This window comes from Nilaparvata lugens, chromosome 5 (assembly GCF_014356525.2).
Source record: "Nilaparvata lugens isolate BPH chromosome 5, ASM1435652v1, whole genome shotgun sequence".
In the NCBI taxonomy this organism is placed as follows: Eukaryota; Metazoa; Arthropoda; class Insecta; order Hemiptera; family Delphacidae; genus Nilaparvata; species Nilaparvata lugens.
This window is the reverse complement of record NC_052508.1, coordinates 69006762-69029433: the sequence shown is the minus strand read 5'-3', so window position 1 is coordinate 69029433 and position 22672 is coordinate 69006762. Positions and strand designations below refer to the sequence as shown.

At 34.4% G+C, this 22672-nt stretch overlaps 1 protein-coding gene across 4 annotated transcripts in view; it reads left to right on the top strand.

The window, feature by feature from the left end:
* The window catches only part of LOC111060470, a 131790-nt gene that overhangs the window by 74280 nt on the left and 34838 nt on the right, over positions 1–22672 (top strand). For all 4 annotated transcript variants that reach the window (XM_039429166.1, XM_039429165.1, XM_039429167.1 and 1 more), the window contains exons 10-11: positions 3496–3890; positions 6200–6297. In XM_039429166.1, coding sequence (XP_039285100.1) covers positions 3496–3890; positions 6200–6297 — 493 coding nt within the window. The remainder of the gene's footprint in view (positions 1–3495; positions 3891–6199; positions 6298–22672) is intronic.

Below are 22672 nucleotides of genomic sequence, written 5' to 3'. Positions count from 1 at the left end.
CTTTCGTCCAAAATAAATATGAGATGCAAATTTAAATTTAGAAAAATTAAAACACCAAATTATAGTTAAATATTACACTTAATTATCACTGCACATTGTATTAATTAAGTTATTTTATGAATTTTGAAGCAAAAAATACACACAAATTCTCACTAAGAACAGCTGATGATCAAGGAGAGTTTCCCCACTCTCACATTATCTATTTAACCAAATTATTGATTTGTAGTGCAACCGGTCTCAAGTTTATATTTTGAATGGTTATTGAGATATTTCGAAATATGTTCACAATCCAATGCATTTCATGAAAAACATTCCAGGAATTATTGGAATATCTTGATAAAAAATAACTGAATTATTGATTGATATCACCAATATTCAATTTCAATTTTTTTTTTCAATTCAAAAAAAAATAATTTATTCCGCACAACATAATATTATTACAAAACATTGTACCATCTAACAATACAAAAAAATACTAATGAAAATTATATGTTTTGCTTCAGATGACAAAAACATAAAGCGAAATAAATATGAGCACACCTAGGCATAAGCCCTATTGGAGTGCACTTCTCTTGAAATAAAATAAATTTAAAGACTAGAGTAGTAGGACCGCTACGCTCTACACATGAAATAAACTTTATTTATGTGAAAATTAATAATTATAAATTTACCAGTGTTACGGTCTTCATAATGCGTATTATACAGGTCTTCATAATCTATTATAACAATTGTAATGTTATTGAATGAATTTCCATTGATTTTCATGGAAAAAATTAAGTTAAATGAAAAAAATAATATAGTAAAATAAATAAAATTATTCAAAAATGTTCTCAGTGGACAGCGAATTAAATTATGAAAACAGAAAGACAGGGAAAAAACTACTGACTTAAGAATAAGATTATACTGCCTAATATTTATACTAATGTACAATCCTCAAAAAATGTTTTAAAATGATCAAATCCATATATAATTCAATTTAGCAGTCAACCCAACCGATCCCAAGTTCGTCATATTATCACTGAGATATTCCAGCCTTGAAATGAAAGTGTTATTGTCTAGTACATTATGAGTGGATTTTGAACTCTCAATTTGAAGCTCATATCAGATTTTGCAGGCCGGACACAGCAATGTCTGCCGGCTACATAGGCCAAACAAGTTATTTACTCTTTGAATGTTTTAAATTTGTGTATTGGCCTATGAGTGCATATGCATATATAAATAATTATATACTGAGATATTTCGAAAAATTTACACAACTCATTTCATTTAATGGGATATTTTTGTAATTATTTATTCATTCAACAATGATAAAACACATGAAATGATTGAAAATGGGAAAATAGGCTTACAGCCCTTACTATTTCATTCCCGAATTTTTTATTGAAATATCTCAATAACCATTGAAAAAAATAATTGTTTGAAGGCTCTAATATGTTCTAAAATGGTCAAGTCTTATGAAAAAGTTCAATTGTGAGGTCAACGTAACCGGTCCCTATATATTATTTAATGGCTATTGAGATATTTCGAAAAATATTCTCAACTAGCTGGCCTGGCGAACTTCGTACCGCCAAGTAGTTTTTATGCATCTCATGACAAACTTTAGCTGGATGCATACCTTAGGAGGCGCGATGCGGTTTTTTAGATAATTTTCCAACTGTATAATTTACTAATAATAAATTAATTTTGAACACCGAAGACCGCACTGCTGGATGGTTACACACAGAACAATGATTAGTATTAGTATTATTTCATCCACTGACCACCTGTAAAAGGGGTATAAGGATATGTCAATTTGTCATTAATCAAACAGTAACATGTTTTCTATCTTCTCAAACCTCCATCTTGAGGTTTGTAAAGATCTTTGTATTCCTCCACTGAGTAGGCACATATGGATAGCAGCTCTTTTTTCAATAAAAATCTGAAAGCTTTACCAGACTTTTCTTTTATGTGAGATGGCAACATTCTGTTTCTAGTCGGGGCGTTTAGAATAAAATACATGGGCGGTTATGGAGCAGCACACTTTTTTCTACTATCCCCGACGGCTGTTGTATGAAGCAATGATTATAACAGCTGATTTTTATTTCTGTGTGTGGTCAGCTCACAAATCTTCTACCATAAGGATTACATGTAAACTTTGAAGGACCGTAGGAAAGAGTCCTGAAATCAGATTATAAATTTGATAGGCCATAAACCTGTCCTAAACATAACGAACACAACTAAAAAAATCTGGTGTGGCGCACTCACACTACTTTCCTTGCCGTTATGAAAATTGATCACCTGACGCTAGTGTTCACGCGCATAAGAGTCTACTATTCAAAGATTTGAGCCAGCTGGAGACACACGATGTTTGCTATCTCTTCATAGTGAATGATTTAATAGAATCAACAGTTGCCAACAGTTTGCAATTGAATAATCACATTTTCTCGAATTTCGAGCTTATTTTCAATTTTAGGTGAAAATGTTACTGAACATTAATTGTAGAGATTTCCATGCTCAATCTTTTCCACTTGAATTTTTTTGTTCAAATTGTATCTGAAACCTGATAATGAAGAATCTGAAATCAAACTTTGCATAGATGAGGCGGAGCTCCTGAAATTTTTACAGATATGGGACTTATGGCAGTTGATAGAGCTTATCAATGACTATTTTAGGTATAAATTTGATCAAAATCGTTGGAGCCGTTTTCGAGAAAATCGCGAAAAACCCTGTTTTTGACAACATTTTCGCCATTTTAGCCGCCATCTTGAACTGCATTTGATCGAAACTGTTCGTGTCGGATCCTTATACTGTAAGGACCTAATGTTCCGAATTTCAAGTCATTCCGTTAATTGGGACATGAGATATCGTGTACACAGACGCACATACACTTATACACAAACACACACACACACACACACACACACACACATACAGACCAATACCCAAAAAACACTTTTTTGGACTCAGGGGACCTTGAAACGTAATAGTAATAAAGAAATTGGGTTACCTTAATTTTTTTCGGAAAGCAATACTTTTCTTACCTATGGTAATAGGGCAAGGAAAGTAATAGTGGTATTGACAACATTAACGTCTTATTCTTCCAATTATGGAGAAATACCACGACATCTTCTCCCATACAAACAAATAGTGCCGGTTGCACAACAGCCGGTTAAATTTTAACCGTGATTAATTCCACGAGAACCAATCAGAAAAAAAAGTAAAAAAATCATCAAATTTGGTGCACACAAAAAAAGTTATTGAATGTCAGAATTTGAGGCTCGATTTTCATTTATATAGATTCAGTAGGCTACATACCCTACCTTCCATGGAAAATATCTTGAATTATTGTAATTCTCAATAACCATTAGTAAAATAAATTTCTGGTGGCACTAATATGTCCTGATAATAATTGTCCATTAGTGGCACTAATGGTTGAATCTTGATTGAATTTCAATTATTCTGAAACAACTCATAAATAATTGTCTGTCAAATAAAATAATATTGTTATTGTTGCAGGATTTTCGCATATAGCACCCAGCTACCTGCAATCTCCAGCCTATGCGTCGAGGAAACTGTTGGCCACTTCGGCACCGGATCTGATGAATCAAACATGGCCGCCACCCCAGCAGCAACGCGCGGAAAATTCGCCAGTACGCATGCGCAAAGCGGAAACCGCGTTGGACGGTGGCGGTTATTACGTCACCGCGTCTCCGCCTTACCGCGTCACCGCTTCACCGCCCCACGTCAGCATAAATCCTAACAGTCTGCCGCCCCTGGTGGCAGCCAGTCAGGATTGGCCGCCTCCAAGGTCTACCGCCCCCGGAGGCTACCACTGGAGCCTCAGCTCTAGCTCCGATAACCAGCAGATGATCCATCATCATGCCCATCATCACCATAATCATCATCAAATGGTATGTATTATAATGTTAAGTATTTTTGAGATGAAAACACTGTTCCATTTGTCAACTTTTATTGGATTAACAAGTGAAACAGTAATTTTTGGATTATGGAGTAGTTTCACAACTCACAGATTATGTATTTTTATTTGAGAGTTTGACTGGGCTTCTATGTGCCGACTGTTTCTCGTGGAAGGTATTTTTCGTTTTTTATACCAAGATCTCGAACGTTGCAGGATTATAACTCACCCATCAATCGATCCATTCTTTCAACACTCAGACTTTTCAACACAGTATCTCGTGATATCGATCTCTTCAATCCGTCTTTGGATGCCTTTATTGGATCATGCTCTATATTACTTGAATATTAGTTATTTTGTCAATTTTTAACTTCAAGCACTCTCTCTCTCTCTCCTCTCTTCTTCTGCTATCTATCTCTAAATATATGTCTTTACATTACTTCTTCTCTATTTTATTTTTTTCTTTTCAATTTTGTTTTGGTTTAATTAGTCAACTCTTTTTTCATTATTTATATTGCACTTATTCTTTCTATTCTTATTTCAATTAAACTTATTTTCTTATTTTAATTAAAATTATTTATATTGTACAATACGAATAGCCTATAATGATATGAATAATTAGTATTTCATTTTAAGATTTAGCATTTAGCATTTGTAATTTTGTAATTCTGAAGTTTGTTTGATTTCTGTATAAGTTGTTTTTGTTTTTCTTATTCTTCTTTATTATTTTGTGTGGAGTGCGTTTTGGGCAGTGTGCCTGTCGCATCCACACTGATTAACTACATTCACTACAATGTATCTTTTTTCCAATAAATTGAAATTGACTTTAATAAATATCCTTACTTAATATGAAATAAATAACACAAGACGAACAATGATAATAGTTATCCTGGAGGTCGTTTATGAATGTGATATTACTCAGAAAGAAATAAGCTACTGAGGTAGCCTATACGACAAGTGACTTATGTTTTTACATAATCTCAAATAACTATCAATTACTTTACCAGTTGAAAATGTAATTCTATAGTGCGGTCCACGTTATAATGACAGTATTTGATCAACTTTGGTTTTGCTATCCTTGTCTATCATTCGACAAAGCCGATGGTACTATCCTTTTCTAGGTCCACAACGATGACAATTATGTTTTTGACGGTGTAGAAATATAATTAATTAATGCAGAGAATTGGCATCGCTATTCTTCTATATTTATCTACTGCCATTATAACGTGGACCACACTATAGTGAAAAGATTGTAGCCTAGCATTGATTTTTCTTATGAAGTACAAATATATCTCACTTATAGAAGTGAGACATTGATAATAATATTAGTAGTCAAGTGTTTTCTAACTACATATCTATATACATATCTCAGTTTTGATAGAAATAGAGTTTTTCTGTAATTTCAATCAGTTTCTCAAGCCTCCAAACATTTGTTTCAAACATCTTCTGCCTTGAGACAATAAACGTCACGATGATAGGTATTGAATAAGAATGATAAAATAACTCTAATAACAGGCAGGAAATGCACAAATAATTTTCAAAAGTTCACTGGGAAGGATCCAATGGATGAAAGGTGCATTTTCAAATTTTGAATAATTTATGGCATGGAACATGAAATATGTCTCAAGCCTTTCACTTCTCCACTTTATCACATATCACATGGATTTAATAATGTATAATATAGGATATTTCGCACCTAGAGCAGAAAATGAGATTTTTCCAGCTCGAAATCGGTTTTCAAGTCCTCGGCCTACGGCCTCGGACTAGAAAAGATTGAGAGCTGGAAAAACATTTTTGCCCGTGGTGCGAACGATATTTTTCGCCACACTACAGGTATTGCTGACAAAATAAATAAAGAATACTCGTTAAGCTATCGTACCTATCTCTTGATTTTAGTGGTAGAAGATTTGCAGTCAGGATTTCAGATTCTGCAGTCAGGATTTCGAAACTGGAACTGAAATCATGGCGACTTCAGCTGATGATGAAAGTGGACACTCGCCCGATCTAGCGGATGACTTATTAACTACTTCCATGAGCGGCTGGAAAGAGACAACTTTCTGGCCTAGACCGGAAAAGAAACCCTTTTCTGACGTCATCTGCAAACAAGGTCTTTCAGATCTACGTAGGGACTGGAAAACAGCTGCTTTCTGTGCAGTGTGGCGAAAATGTTTTTTTTTTCAACAGATATGGTAGTTTAATACCAGCGTATATGCATTATATTCTATGCATGGTGAGTTGCCCTAGCTATTTTTTCGTAGAGTGATGCTTCAATAATATTCAGTAAAGTATTTATTAATATTTCAGAATGATGGAGCTCAAAGGATAGCCTATGAGGATCAGAGACAGAATCGATGGTCAAGAACACCATCCGAGCCAGATGTCTACCTCAAGAAACAAATGGGGTGAGTTGAGTTCAAATTATATTTTTTAACAGAAGTTCATAAAAAAAGTTTAAACGAGAAGAATTCTTCAGCTTCTTTATTCACTTACAGAGGAACCAGTTATGGAACTGGGTAATCCCCACTTATGCTTTCAGCTTTGACCGATTCTTCAAAAAAATTATTCATATTCGAAATTTCTCAGTGGCACAGAGAAACTAGGAATTTTGAAATAACGGCACTTGCACATCAAAATAAAACCAGTAAATTACTGATGGAATGACGTGTTTAAGATCCTCCAAACAAAATGTAGAAGAGTACTTTTCAAGATGACATCGGAAAAATAAACGTACGTTCTATGTTGACAGTCTCTAAGCCCAGCCGCATGGATGATACAATATTATGATAATATCATATTAACTTATTCAGCTGAATCGCGACATGTCGTGTCACGTCGCGTTGCGTCTCAATTTGCAACAAGCATTATATGGGTGGTGCAAAAAACGAGCAATTTAGTTGTCAGCGTTTCCAATGAGGAGTAATAATCTATATATATATATATATATATATATATATATATATATATAATATATATATATATATAAGCGAAAAGGCACTGACTGACTGACTGACTGACTCACTCACTCACTCGCAGAACTAAAAATCTACCGGACTAAAAATGTTCAAATTTAGTAGGTATGTTCAGTTGGCCCTTTAGAGGTGCACTAAGAACGGATTTGAAAAAATTTCCAAAGATACGCCCAAAATCTGCGTTTTTTTACGTTTTCTCAGCTTTATCTAGAACAAATGAACAGAAAAAGTTCAAATTCAGTACAGAAGCTCAGCTAGGGTGTAATAATGTTGTGCTAAAAGGAATTTGCAATAACGTCAAAGATACGCCCAAAATTAGCGGTTTTCTCAGTTCTTTCATCAAGTAATAGGACAGAAAATGTTGAAATTTGGTACAGAGGTTTAGGGGGTTCTAAAAATTTTGTAGTTAACAAAATGGGGTGACTTATTTAATATTTCATCAAAGATACGCCCAAAATCAGCGTTTTTCTTAGCTTTTCTGCGTTTTCTCAGTACTTTGACTTTCTGATGGAATGAAGCATGCTCAAACGAAAAATGCAGGCGAGCGAAGCGAGCCCGCTGATCTCATTTTTGGACGATCCAGTCGGGGGTCCAGGGGACGGAGCCCCCTGGCTAGACGGGTATGGCGAGCGAAGCGAGCCTGACGTCTAGTAATTATACTATAATAATTATATTAAGAGAGCAAATTCTGTATATATTTATATATATTCATGTCCAACGGATCTCAAAAACGGCTTTAACGATTTTGATGAAATTTGCTGTATAGGAGGCTCTTGATATAAAAATTCGATTGCACATGGTCTCATTCATTAGATAACTCGCTGAAGGACATGAAAAGTATAATAATTATTCATCCATGGAAAACCAGATGATAATTTCGTCGTCTGTCGATAACGGAAGATGCGAGTACCTGTGTGGGAGAGAGACAGAATTATGTTTAGCTGTTGAACTATTGCAATAAATCAGCGGTTCTCATGGAGCGAACAATACAATAGTCGAAAAATAAAAAAACAGGCTATTGCCAGTTCTTCTATTTCCTAATTTCGTATCAAATCGTCCAAATATTATGTAGTTTATAACCATTTCAATCTCCACATCGAATCATCGATCTGAAAATTTTGAGCTCGAAAATATCACGTTCATCATAGCTACAACAGGTGTAGCTTATCAGAGCCTTTTTTTAAAAATGATTCTCTTATATTATAATATTCTCTTGAAATTCTCTTGAAATTCTCTTATTTCTAATTATCTAAATAATTACCAATCAGGAAAGTCTTTCTTGCAGAGGAGGCTTCTAATTGCTTCTTGTGGTAGTTACTCTCATTTGAAGTCTAACAGGCTTTAGTGCAACCGAGTGCAAATCTTAGCAATGTAATAGAATAGGAAAATAAGTTTTCTCTGGTAATGTATTTTATCTCCATTTGAAAACATTCCGTTCATTTTTACTTGCTGGAAAATTGTGTTTGACGTCAAAAACACGGCTGGTCACCTTCGTTGATCAATATAAAAGGATTGGAAGTGGTGAGGTGTATGTGAGGGTGTGAAACAAAATCGGACGACCACTGTGAAATTCGCGTGCGCCAGACTGGAGTGGGGGGGGGGTTGTTTGCTGGATGGTGTTGAGGGGTTGGTTTGACAGCAATTTTTTATGTATCACCTCTGACCGTTCAACCTCGGCTCGGTACAACAGTTGTTCTCTCACATGCTGCTGTTTCAAATAAATTATTTTTTGCTGTAATCAGGTTGGATTTTGCTGTTTGCAACCGGAAAACTGTACTCATCCTGTAATAAATTTGTATTTTCCAACTAAACGGTTTTATACACTTTTTTACTTTCCTTGCCCTATTACCATAGGTAAGGAAAGTATTGCTTTCCGAAAAAAAATTAAGGTGAAATTTACCCCAATTTCTAAATTTCTATACGTTTCACGGTCCCCTGAGTCCAAAAAAGTGGTTTTTGGGTATTGATCTGTTTGTGTGTGTGTGTGTGTGTGTACGAGTGTATGTGCGCCTGTGTAGGCTACACAATATCTCATCTCCCAATTAACCGAATAAATTGAAATTTGGAACTTACGGTCCTTACAATATAAGGATCCAACACGAACAGTTTCGATCAAATGCAATTCAAGATGGCGGCTAAAATGGCGAAAATGTTGTCAAAAACAGGTTTTTTTGCGATTTTCTCGGAAACGCCTCCAACGATTCTTATCAAATTCATACCAAGAATAGTTATTGATAAGCTCTATCAACTGCCACAAGTCTCATATCTGTAAAAATTTCAGGAGCACCGCCCCATCTATGCAAAGTTCGATTTTAGATTCCCAATTATCAGGCTTCAGATACAATTTAAACAACAAATTTCGAGTGAAAAAGATTGAGCATGAAAATCTCTACAATTAATGTTCAGTAACATTTTCACCTAAAATTGAAAATAATCTCTAATTCGAGAAAATAAGATTATTCAATTGAAAACTGTTGGCAACTGTTGATTCTATTAAATCATTCACTATGAAGAGATAGCAGACTTCGTGTGTCTGCAGCGCTATTGTCCTGTCACCAGCTGGCTCAAATCTTAGAATAGTAGACTTGAGATGCGCGTGAACACTAGCGTAATGTGATCAATTTTCATAACGGCAAGGAAAGTTGTGTGAGTGCGCCACACCAGATTTTTAAAATAGTACTTTTGAAAATGAAAGAAGTGAATCGTAGAGTGTAGTTGGGAGTTTGAGTTAGGAGAATAATTTTATGTATTTTCTCTTAGTTGATTTTCATCATATCATGGAATTTCACCTTTAACAATATTAAGGCTGTTTGGTACACTTTTTTATTCATTCAAATTGTATAATCTTTTCCAATATGATTGTTAAGGTCATTATAAGAGTGAGAAAAAGTGGCAACTGAAATTTTTTAAGTGGTCTAATAAGCGAGTTGTGGGTCGTTGAAGTGCTAACTCCGTTTTGTTTCCAGATCATAAACGGTTTCGACTATATTAACAGAACTTCTCTTAAAATTCAAAAAATGTATCTTTCTAAACTAAAACATTTTATTCCCCATATCGTTCATAAATGATAAGTAACATTTTTTGTAAATTCGATAACTTGTTTATTTTGGCATAAATCGCGAAAAAACGCATATTAGTTTGATGTTTTTCCAGATCCATAATCGCAAATTCAGGATGTTAGACGAATTCAGTGCAGCTTTCCTGGAACAATATTGGAGTAAAAAATAGACAAATGGATACACTAGCCAATATCATTGCTAGCGAATATAATCCTAGGACAGACGACACATACATCAATTTTGTTACTACAATTAAATTGAAAAATGCTTAGTTAGATGAGCCAGTAAGTGATTCTGTTTTAGCAAATATAATCTTGAAAAAACTACCCTTCCGAGTCAGAACAGCATTGGCTACACAGCCAATAACTGGTTGCAAACATCTAATAATCATTTATACAGCATACAATCTGTGATGGCAATATCAAATCACCGGTCAGATCAGTCGTATACACAAAATGAACATAATTCAATGATTAATCAGTACACCAGCCAAGCTTATGAACCGGCACCGTAAGATCGTTCCTGATCTACTCCTCAATTTGAACACCGCTATGATCATAAACAAAATAATAATTGGAATAATAAAAGTTTTCAAAATCGTCCAACAAACCATTATCCACAGCAAACCTATCAAATAAATTATTATGATGGCCGTGATCGATTGAACACTAATAATGGTTATGTTCACAATAATAATTATAACAGAAATTATAAACCGCCAACACAACAAATAAGTATAAATTACACCATAGAGCATGCGTCCAGATCAAATCAACAAAAAATACAAGATAACCTACCACCAGACACAGAGAAGACTACATCCAAATTATGAATATATGATACCCCCGATATAACACATACAAGCTCAGAAAAAACAAATAAAGAAAATAAAGATACTTCAGCATCACATAATACTTGTAGGAACGATTTACCGAAAATATTATAAGAAAAACAGAAGCCAATACAAGACAGCCTACCACAAAAAACCGCCGCCCACCATGCAAATAAAACAAACCGCAAACATCAACCCCTATTAAGCATACTGTTCCCCACCGAAGAGCAACTCGCCACCAAAGAATCACTACCAAATATAAACAGTCGCCAGGAGGAGCAACCCACCACCGAGGAACACCAAGATGCTGCAAAGGAATTGCCAAATATGGAGCCTACATGTGATATACTGCCTTTGAACACTACACCCGCGCATCATTCGACCCCACCGAGGCAGACCAAGGACCTCAAGATGGAAGAACGAGAGGACGGCATTCGGGAGAAGAGTAGCATGCACCGCAAGGCCGGGAGGCAGAAGAGACGAGGGAGGTACCGCGCGCGCCGATGGAGGCCGCATGCACGTTTCAAACGCCCAAGGAGGATACTGGACAGACCCCAGGATGGAGGATAGAGGATCGACGTCATGCATCCACGGCACATACGCTTTAAGGGAGCTGCTCAGCGATGTGACCGGAAAAATGGACCAAATAAATGGGATAAAACCGAAACATGCGTGGATAATAATAAAGTGGATTACCAAAGGAGATTGATGAAGGATAAACGGTGTCTAAGAAGAGTGAAAGAAATAAGGAATTATATTAAGAAATGGAAGTACCTGGCTACTATATGATGAGAGGTTATATTATTAAAGAAATTATTAGTGTTCTGATTTATTGTATTGTGTGGATTACCATGGCTGTGATAATATTGAAAAGTGATGCTATTGATGTTATAATTAAGACCATGTTATTGTTGAAGGAATTTGTTGACTGTTGGAAATCTTGTATGGTGAAATTGTTTGATATTAAGGCCGTGATGTTTGCAAAAAATTGTGATGTTAATGAAATAATGAAGGGGATAATATTATTGAAGAAATTTATGGCCTATGAGAAATCTTGTCTTACGAAACTGTTTCCTGATATGATTAAGGTTGTTGATAGAGAAACTATGTGGATAGTATTGAAAGAAAATAAATGGAGGGCTTTGGATCAATTAAAAGAGATTACTATTAAAGGAGCAAGGAGTTATTTGAAAAAAATATACCAGATACCAGGGCTTTAAATTTATGAAGGATAAATTATCAACAGGACAGCCTCACAAATCGATAGCAGATAACCTAATCGGCCTACTTCAATGTCAACACAGAAATGCAAGAATATATGGGAAAACCACGAAATTTTTACATGCAATATCGTAGAATTTGAAGTAAATATGATAAGAAGTCAAAGGAAAACATCATTATCAACCAATTACTGACCTGTCATAATAAATTTAATCTTGGCATAGAACCGCATGTCAACTAATCCAACTTTTGATTCCTTCCAACCATTAGAAGCCTGAAAGAATCAAAGAACAATTTTTTAAGTATGTATTTTAGTAATCAACATCATATAAAAAAGGACACAAGCGGGGATAGTAAAAATAAATTAAGTAAATTACCTTAAAATGTGAAAATTGTGATGAATAGGTTAGTTTGTACCATAGAATAGAAATTAAGAAATTATGACATAGGAAACGGATATCTAGAAAGTAGTCATCTAGCCAAAGCCACCCAAATCAAGTATGTAGCCCTCAAACATATGTTTATGAAAACAAGAAATTGTTCCCAAAAAAGCTCTTTATATATTGTTATTTATGTATTTATTAATGTTAATATATTTATTTATATGTTTTATATTTTATTACCATTGTTTATGCCATGTTGTTACTGGAGAAACCTCAATTGAAATGAGTTACCATCAAAGCCAAAACCCAATGTATAGCAAAAAAGAAGAATTGTACCTGATCTATAGAATATTATTAATATTAAGACCTAGAAATTGTAATGGAGTATAAGCCCAAAAAATTTGTTAATCGAAATTATTTTTGAAAGAAATCTGTTATATGAGAGTCAAATGTGTATTGTATGAAGATAAGTTGGCACCATTGCAAGCAGCAAATTTGAAAAGTACTGTATTAGGTTATAAGGAGGAAATGTATTTAAGATGTTGTATTTGTGATATTTTTTGTGTTGATAGGGAGAATTTCTTATTATATTTGATGAAGATCTAAGGGGGGCGTAAGCAGATAAGGTCTGCGAATTGTTGTGATTTTTGAGTGTTTTTGGTAGATAAATTATAGATTATGTCGATATGTTGAAGAAAGAATTTTGTATTAAATACATTGTTGATTCTCAAAATATTTTGAATTCAAATTCAGGGGCGTGTGTAACATATCAAAATATTCTGATGGGTGAATAAAATCCCTACTTGAAAGAAATGATACAGAGCCAATGATATACTGAATGTATTAAAAAAAAACTCCAATGGAAAATTCGAAACCGTTTATGTTCTGGAAAGAAAACGGAGTTAGCACTTTCAACAACCCATAACTCGCTTATTAGACCACTTGAGAAAATTCCAGTTGCCACTTTTTCTTACTCTTATGATGATCTTAACAATTATTTTGAAAAAGATTATCCAATTTAAAAAAAAAAAGCTTTTACCGAACAGCCTTAAAGGTCGAATAACTTAACATCTGCATTAAGGCTTTGTTTAGTTAGACGAACCATAGAGAAACAATAGCGTAAGTAGATATCCCATGGTATAGGGCGTTTATGTCGCGACTTTTACTGCTATCTCAAGCCGATAGTCCACGTAGTTCTTTCCCGTGACGCTGTGTGACGCTGGTAGTCTCTCATATTGAGCCATTCATACACTCTCACCCCAACAAAACAGTAAAAATAATCGACAATAATCGACAGTAATCAGCCTGAGATAACAGTAAAAGTTGCGACATAATCGCCCTATACCATGGGATATCTACTTACGCTAATGTTTCTCTATGGACGAACCCAGAACTCATCCATTGTAATGATATTGGAAAAGAAGATGTTATTGCAACACTAGAGTACACTTGAAATAAAAGTATAACTATCGAGAAAAAAATATCATCTCACAAAACTGTAGCAATAAAAGCTTCAAAAGTTAAAAGTACAAAGTTTTGATTTAAGAACCAGCAAATATTTGAGAATCTTTGTACATTCAGATTGAAAATATATCACTATATCTTGAAACTGGATCGTTTTGAACTAGTGTCTAGATTTCCTTGAGGAATAAAGGCACACTAACTCATCAGCTCCCAGGAGGTATTCCTAAAAATAGGCATTTCATTTTGATAGACTGGTCTAATTCTTTGTATCTTTATATGATTTTTTATACACAACTAGCAGGAAACCCGTGCTTGGCAAGGGTCTATTTTGAAACTTGGTAAACTGAAAAATTAACGTAATGAAATCTTTGAAGAATTGACTATAGGCCTATAACCATCCTTGGTTAATTAAGAGTCTATATGCAAAATTTCAAGATAATCAGTCCAGTAGTTCGGACGTGATGATGCGTTGCAATGCTACCAAATTCATCCTAATAGTAGGTTGGATAGCTTTCACCTATCATCTAAGGAAAGTCATCGGCTCCAAATAAGCTGATATCTTGATATATCATTAATGGATCTAATGCTTATGAATAAGAAATTCAGTTCAGAGTAAATCAACTTAATATAATTTTCATAAAACTTTGGGCAATTTACACGAAAATTTACTGAACAAAACCATTTGACACTTAAAAATAGAATCTTACAAGCTAAAATACTTATCTCTTCATATTGAATTCATTTGTTTGGCTACAGACTTCAAAATTATATGATACATTCAACACACATTGAGAAAATGATAAAATTATTCAAATCTCAAATAAAACATTTTAAACTTCATTTAAACAGAAAATTTTCAACAGGGAAAAAACGATTCTATTTCAGCCAGCAGCCATTTTTTTCTGAGGGAGCTATGTAGCTTGCTTTCTCAAAAGACACACCTTAAAAACGTCATCAATGCCATCCTCACTAATAAAGAATACAACTCTACAAATTTCATTTATTATACTCAATAAAACTTTATTTTTAAAGTTATTATAAATTTATTTACCCTTTATGTTGTTTAGAATTATCTGTTAATTCAGAAATCTTACTTTATTACAGTAATCATCTTATTTAATCATCTTTATTACAATCATCTTACTTTATTACAGTAAGATGTTCAACACAAGTGTATCTGATAAATTCCTGGTGAAAGTTTAGTCTGCATATCGATTACACCGATATTTGCTATCAAGTGTTATTAATATTTTGAATATCGAATTGAAGATTGGATTTTAATAAAAAAAAATGTAATATTACAGCGTCAACCATAATTTTCCTATCCGGCACGTGTATAAGCCAGTTGTTTTCTTTATAAAGGTAGGCGCACACAGATCGTCATCGGACGGACGGCACGCATCGGACGGATCGGACAATTAGATTTGATGCATTGTTTTCAATTGGAGTGCGCAAACCTATATGATGCGGATAGGTATGCGCACTCCAATTGAAAACAGTCCATCAAATCTAATCGTCCGATCCGTCCGATGCGTGCCGTTCGTCCGATGACGATCTGTGTGCACCTACCTTTATGTTATAGATATTATAGATGACCAACAATGCAAAATATCTATTCCTGGAGTTCACTCTATCCAATAACAGCTACAAATTAAAATTACAAAACTTTTTCCGATTGGTTCTAGAACTACAAGGAATCAGAATACAAAAATTGTAAATTTATTGACCGAACGAAGTGAGGTCTAAGATTCAAGTCGACGGTTTGGCATTTCTCTTAATGTTTAAATGTTTATATGTTGCCCATTTACGGCGAAACGCTGTAATAGATTTTCATGAAATTTGACAGGTATGTTCCTTTTTTAATTGCGCGTCGACGAATATACAAGGTTTTTGGAAATTTTGCATTTCAAGGATAACATAAAAGGAAAAAAGAGCCTCCTTCATATGCCAATATTAGAGTAAAAATCTGGTGTGGCGCACTCACACAACTTTCCTTGTCATTATGAAAATTGATCACGTGACGCAAGTGCTCCCGCGCATCTCAAGTCTACTATTCAAAGATTTGACCAGCTGGTGTCAGGACAGTAACGCTGGAGACACACGAAGTCTGCTATCTCTTCATAGTGAATCATTTAATAGAATCAACAGTTGTCAACAGTTTGCAATTGGATAATCACATTTTCTCGAATTTCGAGCTTATTTTCAATTTTAGGTGAAAATGTTATTGAACATTAATTGTAGAGATTCTCATGCTCAATCTTTTCCATTCGATTTTTTTTGTTTAAATTGTATCTGAAGCCTGATAATTGAAAATCTAAAATCAAACTTTGCATACATGGGGCGGAGCTCCTGAAATTTTTACACATATGAGACTTGTGGCAGTTGATAGAGCTTATCGATGACTATTTTAGGTATAACTTTGATCAAAATCGTTGGAGCCGTTTTCGAGAAAATCGCGAAAAACCCTGTTTTTGACATTTTCGTCAGTTCAGCCGCCATCTTGAATCCCATTTGATCGAAATTGTTCGTGTCGGATCCTTATATTGCAAGGACCTTACGTTCCAAATTTGAAGTCATTCCGTTAATTGGGAGATGAGATATCGTGTACACAGACGCACATACACTCATATACACACACACACACACACCACACACACACACACACACACACACACACACACACACACACACACATACAGAAATTTAGAAATTGGGGTAGGTCCCTACCTTAATTTTCGGAAAGCAATACTTTCCTTGTACCTATGGTAATAGGGCAAGGAAAGTAAAAATCAGACTATAGAATTATTCATCATAAATCAGCTGACAAGTGATTACACAGATGTGTAAGAAGCCAGTCTATTACTGTATTTGTATAAGGTCTATAGTTTCAATCAAAGACATTAAACAGGTGTGCATCTTTAAGCTGGGTTTACACCAAAGTTATTAACAAATAATGGTTATAACTTAATCCTTATAGATTCTATTAGATTGAACGGAAGTTGACAAACACATATGTTCATCATGTGTATGATAAGTTATGTTCAATCTATTATCTATATATATAAAAGCGAAATGGCACTGACTCACTCACTCACTCACTCACTCACTCACTCACTCACTCGCATAACTAAAAATCTACCGGACCAAAAACATTCAAATTTGGTAGGTATGTTCAGTTGGCCCTTTAGAGGCGCACTAAGAAATCTTTTGGCAATATTTTAACTCTAAGGGTTGTTTTTAAGGGTTTAAAGTTCGTCTTTTAGCATGTATATTCTTCTTCTCCCAATCTCTTAATTATAATTGAAATTTCCATATCATATGTTACTATAGAACTATAATCTAGATAGAGTACCTCTTCGAAACAGTTGTTAACTGGCAACTAAATTAATAATTTTGTCAGGTTGGCATTAAGTTGAGTTGACTTTGTTAGGTTGGCACCGAGTTGAAGATTTAAATGCATTTATCGCGGAAAAATTGATTGGGCACTGCTACTTCAACCCTGGGAATATTATATTACTAGCCGTCAGGCTCGCTTCGCTCGCCATATCCGTTTAGCCAGACGTTTAGTCTGGACCCCCGACTGGATTGTTCTAACATATGATAAAAATGCTCAAATGAAAAATGCAGGCGAGCGAAGCGAGCCTGCTGATCTCATTCCTGGACGATCCAGTCGGGGGTCCAGGGGGCGGAGCCCCCTGGCTAGACGGATATGGCGAGCGAAGCGAGCCTGACGGCTAGTAATCTATAAGGATTGAGTTATTAACATTTTTTTGATAAATTTGGTCTTATCGCAGCTTTAAGGTCTTTGGTTTCAATATTTTGTTTTGCAGTCATGGTATTATTATGCGTGCCCATCAGTATCAATATTCTCACATTCAAAAAATCTAATTTAATAGTTGAATAAAAGTAAACAAATGAACTAAATAATGCTGGAGAAATTATAATATTTTTGATTCTAAAATTAATTTTCATCAGATAGAAAAATCATCACGGAACTGGATGAATTATATCATAATTATGGAATACAAATCCAAACTTGAACTGAGTTTGTTGACATTTAAAACAGTTGACATCAGGTACTTGTGGATGAGAATATTGCGTGAGGTCTACTGTACACAGAACTACTAGTGCATTGTGGTCTGCATTTTGAACGTAATGGGCCATCCGCGTACGTCTATCTATTGTAGTGGAGCTGATGAATGTAATTTGCCACATGCAATGGAACAAAAGCGAAAAAGTTTCAACAAACATGAATACATGATTAGAAGTGTGTTATCTGCTTGCAAGTATTGATATTTACGTCAAGAATGGGCGGCTCGCCACATGAACTCGAATCTCTATGATATTTCCCGTTTGAATTTGTCAGCAATGCCCTATATATTTGCATTCATAGGAGAATCCTACACCGGTGTTTTTTCAAGTAACAGTGAATACAGAACGAGGTCTCTGCATGCAATAGTGTGAACAGGTAGCTGTAGGGTTGTTGACCGTATTTTTTTCTCGTGACTAGCATAAAAGTTTTCTTCAAAGATATCTTGAGACGCTTATTCCAAAACAAAATATACTGAGCATTCAGTTTTGAATGAGAGCTGAAAAGATTAGAGTTAGAATATTTTATTGAAAATATTTGTTTCTTTTTTTCGGTAGGGTTTATCATAGAGAAACAATAGCGTAAGTAGATATCCCATGGTTTAGGGCGTTTATGTCGCAACTTTTACTGTTATCTCAAGATTAATGTTGATTATTGTCAATTTTTACTGTTTTGTTGGGGTGAGAGTGTATGAACGGCATTATTTTTAAAACAATTACTTGTCTATAAAAAGTTTTCTCAAAAGATAACTTGAGACACAACTCTCTTTGAATAAGAGCTGAAATATATTAGAGTTGAATAAATGATGTAGTCTATAAAAAGTTTTCTCAAAAGAGAACTTGAGACACTCGAAATTTACTTACATTTGGTATTGAATGAGAGCTGAATAGATTAGAGTTGAAATAGATGCTGTATTTTATTCAGATGGCTCCATTGTTCAATGGTAATGTTAAATGAATTCCAAAACTGATAATCTTTTCATATTAATTACTTGTTTTAAACCTTCCTCATTTAAATGAGAACACAATTTTGCTGCGATTACTCAATGAGGCTGAGATATGGTGAGGCAAAGTAGATAATATGATGAGTTTGATAATTATATTTCAAATTTAGAAAATCCTAAATAAATGCTGTAAATCACCCCGAAGACCTCTGCTACTGCAGACATTGACAACAGGGTTAACAGCTAGATCTTCTTCTTACCTTCTTTCTTTGCTTAACATCTATGTCCCCCAAGTGGCTCGGCGTTCCAGTTTTAGGTTCCAGCTTCCTCAGTGCAGAACCAATAATCACTATAATTCTCCAGTTAATCGTATGATGTGTCTTTTTAATCTTTGTGGAGCTCATCTTGATCCATTTCATTTGTCAACTTTGCAGTTCAAGAAAGCTTGAGCAGCCCTATACCCACCATCTTTCCGCCGGTAATTCTATGTAGGTTATTATCTTTTTTTTTGAATCTTCTTTTCTCTTCACCCTGGTCTCCATAGTCATCATCATCATCTTCATTGTCAGAATCATCTCCAGCATCATCATCATCATCATCAGCATCTTCATCTCTCATAAAATTTATATAAATTTCCTCTTATTAGTAATGATTTTATTTTTGCATCTCTTTTTTTCAATCAATTTTATCTAAATTCGCATTATATTATTCAGATTTTGATTATTATTTTTATTTTATTTTATTAGTTTTTAGTTTATCAGTTAATTTTTTTTTTTTTTTTTTTTTAGTTTATCACGCTTAGTTTTATAACTTTATTCAGTTTTGTAGTTTGCTTTTTTTGTTATTTTTATTATTTTCAGGAGTATATTTTGTTTATTGTGTTAAAATATATATTTTTAAGAAATTGATGTATTTTCTATTGTTTTGATTGGGGAGCAATTTTTGGGGCTTGCCCTGTATGCGCCCATATTGTAATTAAATAAATAAATAAATAAATAAATAGATGGAAATTCGATGAGAATTACTATCCAAAAATTAGTCGCCAGCCCGGGAACAGGCATGTGGCATCTAATTTTTGGATTGTAGTTCTCATCGAATTTCCATTTTGCTGTTAACCCTGTTGTTAATGTCTGCAGTAGCAGAAGTCTTCGAGGTGATTTACAGCATTTATTTAGGATTTTCGTTAATAATAACTATATCTATTAGCATTTGAATAAATGCATTCTCTATTAATTTAAATTCCAATTTAATTATTTTAATTAATTTCCATCTTTTCTAGAATAATCTCATCTAACACGGTACTGGGAAAAACTTTCTATAAAACACTAGCTACCTTCCTCTGACTTTTCATCCAACCTTTAGATAGATATGAGCTTCAGACAGAATAAAACCATAGAGAAACGATAGCATATTAGATATCCCATGGTATAGGGCGTTTATGTCGCAACTTTTACTGTTATCCCAAGCCGATAGTTCACGTACTTCTTTCCCATGCAGATGTGTGACGCTGGTAGTCTCTCAAATTATGCCGTTCATACACTCTCACCCCAACAAAAAAGTAAAAATTGACAATAATCTACTGTAATCGGCTTGAGATAACAGTAAAAGTTGCGACATAAACGCCCTATACCATGGAATATCTACTTACGCTATTGTTTCTCTATGATAAAACCTATCGGAAAAGAGAAACAAATATTTTCAATTAGCAATGACTTTTATCAAACACTTTTTTCTGAGAATGATAACCACATGAGCTCTACCTCTAATAGAGGTGGCTATGGCTCTAGGCTTGTGTTTATATAATGGAATGGATGTTGGTAAGAAGAGTGGACCAACAGCTTCAAGTGAGTTCCGAACCACCAAGAACCTATTGCATGAGTAATTACAATAATAACTAATAATATTAGTAGTCAGCTGTTTATTAGAATAGGAAATTACTAAAATATTAGCTTGTATTTTCTCATGCAACGGGGCCCTGGGAGTGATTTTCAACTAAAAAATTCTACTTCAAAAGAGTGATCACAAATATGTCGACGATATGGTGACCTATCACAGACATCTCCGTTGATTATCTCCTAGGTTGCAATGAGCTATTATCAAAATTCCATTAGGTATCATATTCTTCTATTGCCCATAGCCCATCCTCAAAGTAATTTGTCGAAGTGAACTTGTTCTGAGATAGATTTCTCTGAAAAATTGTCGTTATCTGACAAATCGATAAGACCCTCCTTAAATATGTAGGTTCCAGTTAACTACATGACCTACCATTTGTGACAACAAAATTCTGCTTGCTCAAGGTCGAAACCACATGATTAATTTTCCAAGAGAAAGCTCATTGAATTAGTGATTGATGAGTTACTGAATTTTAATAGAGCATTGCTTGAGAACATCTTGGGTTCTTTTGATGGGTTTCTATTTTCGTATTTTAATACTAGAGGAAAAATATTATCACCTACCACTTCTACAGTATAACATCATGGATCAAAGATAGCGTAACAAGATATCCCATGGTATAGGTCGTTCATATTTCAAATTTCAAACCGACTTTTTGTTAACTCGAGCCGATTACTGTCGCCTGCTGTCTATTATTATTGTTTTGGCTTGGTGGTGAGAACGGCACAGTATGAGAAATAGAAATATATTTATTAGTCGATAAATACTTGAAATAGTACAGTGGGCCATGTCACATATAAACATCTCAATATAAAAAATACAGGTTACAACATACCTATAAACATCAATCAATAATTATAGCATAACAATTCTCGTAATTATATAAATATATCAGTCAGCTTGTAATAAATTATTTATATTATCACAAGGGAGATCAAAGAACTCTCCAACACTGTACAGTGGGTTCTCTAAAAGCATCCTTTTCACATTTGTTTTGAAAACAGATATACTTAGATTCCTGGAACACAACGGTAATCTATTGAAAGCTCTTATTGATAGAACGTCAGATTGACACTGCAACTTTCTCTATCTTACAGGGGGAACATTCAAATAATTACTCTGTCTAGTGTCGTGTCTATGCATTTCTGATCTACACTTCAAAGTATGCAACTCATTTTTCACTTTTATCAGAAGGAGCATAACATACAAACTGAAGACTGTCATAATATGCTGTGATTTAAAAAGAGGACGACAATGCGCATAGTAGTCTGAACCAGTCATTATTCTCAGTACTTTTTTCTGGAGTAATAGAATTCTTCCCACATTAGCTGCCCCACCCCAGAGAATAAGCTTGTACATCATTACACTTTGGAAAAACCCAAAGTATGAAATCTTCAAATACTGATGAGGAACAAGATTTTTCAGTCGTCTTAACAGAAACACCACCCTGCTGAGTCGTCCACACACCCAATCAATGTGACTTGTCCAAGTTAGCTTGGTATCCAACATTATGAGAGAATGACACAGTATGAGAATATAACACAGTATCTGCGAGCGGCACAGTATGAGAGACTACCACCGTCATAGTTTCTTCATAGTAACGTTATCACATAGTTACTCCAAAAATAACTACTGGGACTCTCGGCTTGAGTCAACATTGTAAATTGGAACATAAATTCCCTATACCATATCTTCTCATGCTACCTTAAATTTATGATAATATTATGGAGCACTGGATGGTTTTTATCTGTGGTATCTGAAGCTGCTTTTATACCAAAGTTTTAAACAATATTTTTTCCAAAAATAGTTTCAACAAAACATTCATCAATTATTCTTGTGGGAACAAGCTCTGTTATCAAATGTAGAGCATCAAAAGTTATCAATTTTTTCCCTGAGTGCGTAGTCGGTGTAGAGGAACACTGA